This window comes from Nilaparvata lugens, chromosome 2, assembly GCF_014356525.2.
Source record: "Nilaparvata lugens isolate BPH chromosome 2, ASM1435652v1, whole genome shotgun sequence".
Lineage (NCBI taxonomy): Eukaryota > Metazoa > Arthropoda > Insecta > Hemiptera > Delphacidae > Nilaparvata > Nilaparvata lugens.
In genome coordinates, this window is record NC_052505.1 from 47605157 (window position 1) to 47615797 (window position 10641).

General features: G+C 33.3%; 1 protein-coding gene across 1 annotated transcript; it reads right to left on the minus strand.

The window, feature by feature from the left end:
• Positions 1-265: 265 nt before the first annotated feature.
• LOC111056029 (eukaryotic translation initiation factor 3 subunit J) lies at positions 266-10287 on the minus strand. The gene is made up of 7 exons (XM_022343346.2): positions 10125-10287; positions 9967-10046; positions 8780-8878; positions 5614-5752; positions 4203-4514; positions 2562-2686; positions 266-539 (listed from the first exon to the last, which is right to left on the minus strand). Exons 1-7 carry the CDS (start codon positions 10144-10146, stop codon positions 486-488), a joined length of 831 nt encoding a protein of 276 aa, XP_022199038.1. The 5' UTR covers positions 10147-10287; the 3' UTR covers positions 266-485.
• Positions 10288-10641: the final 354 nt, after the last annotated feature.

Consider the following 10641-nt stretch of genomic DNA (forward strand, 5'->3'; position numbering starts at 1 on the left):
TTTAATTTGAGAATTAATTAAATAATCATGTTCTACTAAAACTGGAGCAAAACACTTGACATCGGAAGAAAAATGCATTTTAGGATTGTGGTACAAGTTGTCAGGATAGGAGTTGAACATAAAGTTAAAAAATATCAAAAGTAAATCCGAGTCTTTCAATAATATTTATTCTTGAAATAATAAAAATATCAAGAACACATTGAACAAAAATGAACCCTTTTCTGAAATAAATATACAGTAGCCCTTTGAAAGAACATTCCTAATGCATATTTCAGTTTCGCACTTTAATGAAACGACAGTTATCACTTCACCGTTGGAAATGCTTAGCTGAATTATAGTTGAATAAGTTTTTACAGTGATGTCCGTTGTTTAGTCTCAAACTACACACATGCGCAGTTCGACCCTCACTGGTAACCGAACACGCCAAGCCAATTCAAGTCTATCAAGTAATTCTGTTCTTCCACCTCGAAGCACATCCACTTTCACTACATAAAGTCATTATAGATATCCTCTTCTTCATAGTAATTGTCATAAACGTCCTGCATGAAAAGAGACGAAAACACATCAGATGCATATAATCTAAACAGGATATATTTCATACATATTATAAAAAAAGATAAAAATGTTGAACACATACAATGACACAATTAAGACAAAATATAATATTGACTGACAATATTGTATACTGGTTCCAAATCTCCCAATTTTCTGAATTAATGTGGCTAGAGCAGTTATTCTATAGTAGCAGGTAGATAATAAATGAGTAATAAGATGTCCATTTCGTTTATTATACACCATCGACTGAAGCGTCACCTTACACTTCAGGAAAAAGTTTTAGATCAAAATCTGAAAGTTCTGTTCTATAAATATTTTTTATCTCAATGAATAAATTAATTTTGTATCTCATTAATAAATTATTTTCAATACATTGAAAATAAATTTCATAAATGAAAATCTGCCTTAGCCTACTCCTATAAATCAATCAATCTTTACGATATTGTTTGCCAGCCCAAAAATATAAATTTTTATCACTTCTTGTTTCTTAAAAATGAGTGTAAAACCAGTAATTACATAAGTTGGATAAATAACGACTCGTTGCCGTATAAACTATCTCTTGATTACAAAAAAATACAGAATCAGTTCATGTTAACACAACGTTATTTGAAGATTTAACAAAGCAATAACCACTGACAATTTCCTCAATGATATTCAATCGAACTATCTAGAATATTTAGTAATAGAAAACTGACATCTGTTCTAGAGATAGTCCAGACAAACTTCACCCCCAGTCCAGACAAAAAGGCAGCTTCACCCCCAAATTTTGGAAGTTTTTTTTTTTTATTTTTCGATTCTATCTAGAAAACCTCGCGTTTTCAGAAAAAGCATTCCTTCCAATTTGAAGGCAATAAAATTTCCAATGAACTGAGAGGTTGCGCAGGGTTCTACGATTTTATTTTTGTTTTGGAGTTAGAGCTTTCATAAAATGGTGTATTTTTCAAGATTTAAAAGAAATCCTACTGTTTCCTAGTGGAGAGGCGTGCATAAGGACACATCTAGAATCAAAATTACAATACTCATAACTTTTTACAAAATGATCGGATCACCTGTACAGCTCATTCTTCTGAGAGACTCAACTAGGAAATACTGAAATTAAGTGCATCTAGAGAGTGATTGTGATAAAACATAATACTTTTATAATAATATGATCCCATATATTTATTTGTTTGGTTAAGAAGGCCTTGAAAATTTGGGAGTTTTTTTTCATTACAATGAAAAATTTGTATTTTCGCTGTAGGACAGTTTTCTATTTTTACGAGTATTACCCCTCTCTCCAATACTAAATTTCAAATTTCCTGGTGTAACTTAATCAGAATAAAAAATTGTACTCCCACATATGCGATTTCTCAATATAACACTCTATTACATAACTCCAACATCAATACTCCAAGTTGTGCAAAGTAGAAGTACCTAGTAGTTTAACAGAGTTATTTTTAAATCTTGAAAAATTCCTCGTTTTTGAATAGTTGTAGGTTGTAGCTCCAAAACCAGAAATCGTAGAATCCTGCGCGACCTCTCAGTTTATTGTCTTCAATTTTGTAAGGAATGTTTTTTTCTAAAAAAGTTGGGTTTCCTAGATGTAATAGAAATTTTTTAAAAAGTCCCAAAATTTGGGGGTTTTTAGAAGTGAAGCCGCTCTTTGACGTGTCATCAGATTCGAATTCAGCGTCTCAAAATACGTGTAAAAAATTTAGTCCCAAAATTCGGGGATTATGTGAGTTTTAGGGACGAAGCCGCTCTCTAACGTGTCACCAGATTCGAATTCAACGCCTCAAAATACCTATAGAACTATCAAGAAAATTTATTTCGGAACTGTTTCCTAAAAAAATGACCATTCGACTGGACTAATGCCGCTTCTACACTCTTGCCAAGTGCGTACGTGCGCAAGCGTGTGGATGGCTACTATGCCACCGCTCACTTCACTCCGACCGTATTGATATATACAGCGATGTGGCGAGAGTGGCGCTGGCATAAGATTGGTAGCAACAAGTGCGAATACTTACAGCATCATGAGCTTTCTTGATAGTAGGCTTCACTTTTTTCTTACTTTTGCCTTGATCAGCTTTTAATTTTTCAGCATGTAAGCTGCCTATCGATGTGTGGAGATTTTTCACATCAGCTGTCGTTACTGAAAATATAAAGCATAAAATAGGTGAACTCTCTTTAATTCCATCCACAAGGCGAGAAAACTAGAAATTAGGCTACATCTGAAAAGAGCGCGACATATTCACCCATCTCACATAACTTATTCTCTATTTAAATAAGTTTGTAATTTAGAAAAAGTATATAAAACAAAATACCGTATCGGAGTTTTTGAGCTAATGCTCGTGCTTGAAAATCTTTGGAATTGAATACAGTTCTAAGGAAATAATTATTTGGTGAAAATATTGGAAAAGTTACTAATGCCCGGTTTCTCAGTCGTTCAATAAACAACACTATACCTATTGATTCAATAACTTAATGTATTCAATACATTTTTATTGGTTTCTTAAACATATTTATAGAATAAATAGATATGGAACGATTTATCTGTTCAATGAATCTGGCAACATGGCATGAACCCAAACCGACCACTTTCGTAAACTAACTTGATGCCGGTTGCACAAAAGCCGGTTAAATATTAATTGTGATTAATCCCACGAGAACCAAAAAGGTCTTATCAAAAAGGCCTTCTCTAATTGGTTCTCATGGAATTAATTACGGTTAAGAATTGACCCGCTTTTGTGCAACCGGGCCTTGATGTTATGGTAACCAACCAAATCTTGGTTTTTTATTCCATGCTGCTTGTTGTGAGGTTAAGTTGTATTTCCTACGGTACTGACATCATTTGGCTGATGTCTCCAAAACACAAAACAAGATGGCTGACTACAGATAAGGCCTAGCAATGCTAAATTTATTTTTAAAATACTAGTGACCTACACTAATTTTAATTTAATTTTTGTAACTTAATTTTCGATTACAACCGAAAATTTTATTCATTCAGTTCCATTCCGAAAATTTGACACATTTAGCCTATCCAATCAATAGAATAATATTTATAGGCTGGATTTTGGCACTATAATTTATCAAGAGATTTATGGATTCAATAAGTTTATGGAGCGTTCTATGAACGCATGAGAAAGCATTTCTCATGTTTTTCGATTCAATAAAGTTATTGAATGGATAAACAGTTTATGGAACGACTGAGAAACCGGGCATAAGATGAGTAATAAATATAAGAATGAGATGAAGTGATAAAGAAACACCAGATATAGCAAAAGAGTTTGGTTTCAAAATGAACTCAACCTATGGTCGATGTGACTCATGAGAATTTCAAATTTTTAGGTTTGAATTTTTCCCAAGATTTATTCAATCACTAAAATAATTTGCAAGTAGTTACTGTTCTTTGTATAGCCTAACCTATTTTACTCTAAGCTTTTAAAAAACAAAATTAAAAATTCAATTTTAGTTCGACCAAATTCCGTCAATTAAGTGTTCCTTAAAACTGAAACCGGTTTCATCTTCTCCATATTTGTAAAGTTTAATCAGTATGAGTAAGTTAAAGTGTCAAGATCATAAATAAAACTTGAAAACATCACTTTTGAAAAAAATTGTTGATAAATGCTATGAAGAGAATAAAAATGGAACATGGATAAAATACTTACAATAACCACAAAACGTGTGTACCATCTTATTTACAAATTCAGTGAAATGTTCATTTCGGGATGCACCACTCAAATGGCTCACTATTTCATCCTTGTAATTTTCGAAATCCTTTTTAGTTTTTAATGATTTAGTAACTGATGTGTCGGAAATTCTCAATACGAACGGATCGGAGTCGTCTTTTACTCGAGCAACACTATTTTTCGTCGATTGACTGCTATTAACTGCTTTCCTGCTCTCACTCCTAGTTGTATCTTCGTCGTCACTTTTATCTGAGTCTTCTTTTCTTGTGTCATCTCCAAATCCTAGATCACCTGTAAAATACCACAGAACCGTATCAAGTTTTACCTTACAATTTTTGAGATATATTCATGGATATGTAATTCTTATTTTTAGTACAAAACAATATGAATCATCAACTAATTATTTATTTGGTAGTAAAATGATAAAAACTAGAACTTGTGAATAAACTCCATGTTTCATGATATTGAGATAGAATATACACTGCCAGAGGGGAACAAGAGATTTTGAAATGATGTCATTTTTATGGATAAATTCATAAAACTGGTAGATTATCGTACTAATAAAATGACATGTATTCATCATGCCATTTATGATCTCATAATGAAAATGTCCAGAAGTGCCACTTCATTTTTCAAGATGACATCGACATCGGAGAGATGGGCTTTCATATAGCGCCTGATGTGGAAACCCTGGAATGAGATTAGCAACCAACAAATCGTGGGAAATGGCACAGATTTAGTTTTTCAAGTATTGATGTAGGACTTATAACGGTGCACATTGCCTCAAAGATATCCCCACAAGTATATGTGATATAAGTATATGCAGAATATGGAGTGAGAAAGTGAGAGATTGGAGAGTCTGAGAGAGTGAGTGGAAAAAGATTGAGGTAAGGCAGTTGACCGCTCAATTTTGGGCCACTCAGTATTTGTAGTGAGCCAGTACTGGAAGTTGCGATCAAGCTGCCACGGCTACGGCGTCATATGTTTTGATGTTCTCGACGACAAATGTGGTGATGCTGTCAAAATAAAAACGAAAGTTGTAGCAGCATACTGTTAATATTTTGTTGTCAGTTCATACAATGACGGGTATACCAAAAGATGTATAAGTTTATTTAGTTCGGTTGAATTAGTGTAATTTTTAGTTGAATCTATTCTTAAGTTTGCTTTGAGAATTAATACAATTAATAATAATATAACTGGGAGTCATAAATAGTTCTGTCACGCGAATAGGCTTGGCAATTGAATAAGACGAGTAATGGGCTGCCATGTTGGTATTTTAGTAGAAAACAAATTACAAGAGAAACAGAGCGCATGTGTATTACTTAATTACCTCTTCACATTATCATGGAAACTGACTGAGAGTGCGTTAATTTGAATAGTTGGAACTTACCAATCATCTCTTTAGCCAACTGAAGGTCTGATTCCTCTTGCAATTTCTGTCTCTTGAGCTTTTCGGCGAATCTCTCCTCTGGTGTCATATCTTCAAGTCTCTTTTCTTCTTTTAATGACTTTGCTTCCTGTAATTTTTTCTGTGAATTGGAAATAGATCAGTCATAATGTGGAATAGGCTAAATGTTAAGAGACCGAGCTATTTACACTTGGACATGAATAGTCCCATTACAACTCATAAGAATAATGTTTTCACTGAACGTGACACGCTACTGATACTGATAAGAGAGAACCCAGCTTTATGTAGCTCTTGATTGTCTAATCAACATACTTTCATCACAATTAATAGTTCATTCATCTTGCTGGAATCTGTATCATACCAACTTCATGTACACCCTTTATATACAATGTTTTCTCTATGGTCAATGATTTTGAATGAATATCAATGTAAAATAGCTAGGCTAACGCTTTAAATAAAAACGTGTTGAAATAATTTAAATTAGGCTTCCTAATACAAGGGACTAAAAGTAACACTATTCAATCTTTTTATATTTTTATGCGGATGATGCTCACATTGGCTTTTAGCTAGTTCGTGAGTGATGAAAAGTGCATGGGTGGTTTGATAAGGTGATCAATTGAAATTGCTGAATAAAGTTGATTGATTAAAATGGGGATCCGGCGACACCGCAAAAACATCGAGTCATCGTCTGCACAGTTCGACGTTGACTGCGCCTTAGGGCCTGTACACATGATAATGCCGCGTTGGCAAATTGTGATACCGTACAGATGAGGGCTTTAACCGCGCGTTGACCGTTGCAAACACAAAACAAGATCAAACAAAACACAAGATCACTTATCAGGGCTCAGTACAAAAGCGCGCGTTCGACTGAGTGCATGTGTACGTTCCAATGCCCAGAATAGTAACTCGAAGCGCGCTGCAAACGCGGCGCTTGATGTGGAAACTACAAGCGCCGCGTTTTGCCGACGTTGATTCAAAAGGCGCGTTTGCATGTGTACGATCGCATTGTTTCTATGTATGTGTCAAACACGCTTTTGACAACCGAGCGTTAACCAAGGCATTTAACGTCGTCATGTGTACAGGGCCTTATAGGGAGGCCTATCGTTGTCAGCCCAGCGTCTATCATAGTAACAGTAATAAGTAGTTCTTTGAAATCCTGCCATCAGGGAAATCATGATAAGTGCACTTGAGTGCCTCGATTGAAAAAATATTTTTTTCAATTAATTAAAATAAACCAACTAATTTAAACGATTAGCAAGCAAATTGTCTTAGAGGTTGCGCTTATAAGCTAAGATCCCAGCGCCTGCTACTCCCGTTGGGGTGACTAAGAGCCAACTTCTCCAAATATGACTTATGAGTTTGAAAATAGCTTTTGAGTAGTTCGGAACCCACCTAAAGTTGTAGGTCCTCTCTTCATTAATCATCAATAATCGATATAATTATAAACGCACAAGACTGAATCTCATGTTGGCATCTCCCTCAGAAAAAAATAAAGAAGTTGAAAAACTGTATAATTAGTTGACTGTGGCAAGTTGATAAGGCCTACGAGTTGATAAAATAATATTTGATGACATTGCATAGCTTATGGGATTCTGAATTATTAAATTTATTATTTCTAATTATAATTAGTAAAAATCATTACTAGGGCTATAGTAGTCTTAATTATAAGTTGAAAGTCATTGTTCATATTATTATCAATAAATAATATGAAAACAAGTGAAAAATAGGCCTGTATAGCCTACTTGTTTTGCAAGAAAAACACACATTATTGGGCAATATGAAATAGACAAGACCAAATCACTTTACAAACAAAGATTTAAAAACCTCAGCGAGACCGTAATCGCTCCCCCCTCTTTTTCTTATAAAAAAATGTGGATTTCAATAATTGTCAATTTTTATTATATCGCTAGTTTGATGTTTGCAGATTTTTTATTTCTAGATTCAAGTAGGCCTACACTGAATTATTCTATTTTGTAAATAATAAGTTGATTCGTTAGCTTTCAAGTGATGAGAATGACATGGATATTATTTGATAGATAAATGAAAATTTACCAATGACCATGAACTAAATTTATAAACATCACTCTATGACATCCCATTGTTCATCAATAGCCTATAGCAATTTCAAAACAAGTGGGCCTATTGTTTTATATACGATCAATTGTCAGTAATCCTTGGCTTGTATTTTGATTTTTCCTCTGAAACAGATTTGCCATAAATGTGAACTCAACATTACAGCAGTCTAAACTAAGCTAGCCTCAGTTTAAACTTATAGAAACTACTGAGCAAATAAAACCTTTGAACGTTAGTTTTAAAAGCCTTTCAAACATGTAGGATTATCTGAAAGTCGAATCTTGTTTGTTGACGATGTGAGATGCTGTTCTAAATTAATAAATGGTTCAAATACACAAGTGGTAGCTTAGATTGTAAACACAGCAAATATAGGGTTTCGATATTTTCAAGATTCAAATTGATAATGGCGGAAAGCAAAGACATGACTAATGAAACATTGATGTGCTAATTAAAACTTCGGGTAGAATTTTAATTTTTTTCCACTTTCAAAAAGATAGTTTTGATTTTTTATATAAACGGAACCGATGCATTTTTATCGAACTTCAAGCCCTATAGAAAGTGCTGATAGAATTGTACAGAGTACTAAAGAGGTATTTAAGAGATCTAAATTGAATTTTTGGTGTAATGACGCCTTCAAGAACCTGCTTTGTGATAAGTCAATAATAAATGTGAATTGATTTTGATAAATGTGATGATTTGATTTTTTTAAGCGGTCACGTTTTTATCTGCCATCTGAATAATTGTTGTTATTATGTGTATTTGAAATTGAATTCTCTGACGCCATCGATTCCACAACTGTAGGTAATGGATGAACCAGAAAAATATTAAGATTCACGTTAGAATCAGTACATATTAGACTACACAGTACCCCGCCTCCTATGATAATTGAAATTAATTATATTAATATCTGGTCTAGAATCAATTTGGTGACATTGCGCAACAAGAAATTGATAGCGCCATCTGCTCTGTTCAATGTCAAAGAAAGAAAACATATAGGTAGGTGTACATAAACAAGTAGGTACTGACTTTATAACATGAATTTTACTAAAGGCTTGAATTTTAGTTTACAACTTACCTTTTTATCTTTTTGTTCCTTTTCAAGTTTAGCCTTAAGCGCGGCGGCTTCAGCTTCTTTTGCTTCATTTTCTTCCTCCTCAGGATCATCCCAGCAATCCTGAAGATAAAAATCAAAAGTAGCATAAAGTAGCAATTAAATTGATTGATGGTAAAAACAGCAACAATACACTAAAAATATATTTATTACTCCTATCATTAGATTTAGTAACAGATAGAAAGTTAAATTGAATCTCAATAAAGTAAATTTTTCCATTATCCTAAGGTAGGATGTTATCAAGTATTTTTTCTCACTTTAATAATTGCTCAACCCATTGATTAACTTAGTACTCGCGTAAGATAGAGGTAGCCTACAGTTCAAATTATCGTGTTTCACAAGAGAATAGAAATAAAAAAAATGGTTATGGTACCACATAGAAACTTTCTTGTGTTAATTTTCATTACTATTTTACAAAAATATTGCTATTTCTGTATGCATTATTACAGTATGGTATTAACAATACATATAGCAATAAACAATAGACTACAGTAGGCTATAGCAGATAAAACTATCTATGATGGAAAGAAATTGGATTTCATAATTTTTTCAAGAGCTTACCTTCACATAAAAAAAGCTTTGTTCAAATGTTTTTAATGGTAGGCTACCGTATTTCATCAAATTATCTATGCAGATTTCTATGATGATGATTGAGCATACAGGATGATGAGCTGCAGGCTTACAAGTAAGTAATGAAACTGATGATGATGATGAGAGATGAGTTAAAGCTTAAGGTGGGTTTCGAACCACAGGAAAGAATTTTTTTAGAACAGAATGAATCGACAAAATTTGACGCAAGCAGCTTTACCAAAGACTTACAATATGCTTAAAATAAGTTTCAACTTAGAATAAAATAGTTTTATTTCGAATGTCTAATTCATAACAGATGGAGGATCAGGATAAAATTATACATTGAGGATTGAGCAATTTTAATCATTTATAAATTTGATATGGTTAATACAAAAAATGTAGGCTAAGGTTAGTTCCCTGAAGCACGTTTTATAGTAGGGTTGGAATTCTCAACAATAAGGACAATAGGGTTAACATAGTAGACAATATGATGTTTAACCAGAGATATTGGTAAACAGGAAAATTGATTATTTAGAATTATGCACATGTCTTTAAAAAATTGATAACATATTGCTACTCACTTTTATGTCGTCCTCATCTTCTCCTTCCCATTGCTGAGACACGAGTCCCATTGACAGCGTGCTCTGCTGAAAATCAGCATCTGGAAATAAAAGAAACGATATAATTTGACAATTTACTAATATGACAATGTCGATTAAAAATATTTTTGTTAACTTACCCCATTTGTCGTCTCCTGACATTTCTATTTGAAGCACCAAATTCTAGCCTACCATTGCCAAATTCACGTTCACTACTTGTTCTCTCATTCACGCACCAAAACCAATGCCATCGTCATGCTAAAAGGTCGACTGTCTTGTAATGACGATAGTCGACCTTTCTGTCGATACACGATAAGGTTTCTGGGGGTAAAATATTAAAAACGTTCAATTTATATCATTGAGAATAATATTATAACAAGGGATGTCAAAGAGCTGCTGTTGATGAGTTTATCAATATAATTTTTTATAAATTTTCAGAGGTGATTTAATTCTTTAATTTTTTCCATTAGGATCTTCAGCATTTCAAAGGTTGTCAATCCAATTTTATTGGCGGGAGTTTCAAGTTTGAAATAAATTCTGTGACTCCTTTCCAATGAATTTTATTTTTGCCAAAAGCAATCTGTAGCCTAAAGAACAAAAATATAACTAGTTTGGCTACAGTGAGGCATGGACAGATTACAGAAAAGAAAATTGGAT

Bases quoted from the DNA above. Each gene is read 5' to 3' on its own strand.
- LOC111056029 (XM_022343346.2), bottom strand. From the start codon at position 10,146: ATGTCAGGAGACGACAAATGGG. The intron at 10,047-10,124 runs GTAAGTTAACAA...TTTTATTTCCAG, and splicing joins GTCAGGAGACGACAAATGGG to ATGCTGATTTTCAGCAGAGC. The intron at 5,753-8,779 runs GTAAGTTGTAAA...TCCAATTCACAG, and splicing joins AGGAACAAAAAGATAAAAAG to AAAAAATTACAGGAAGCAAA.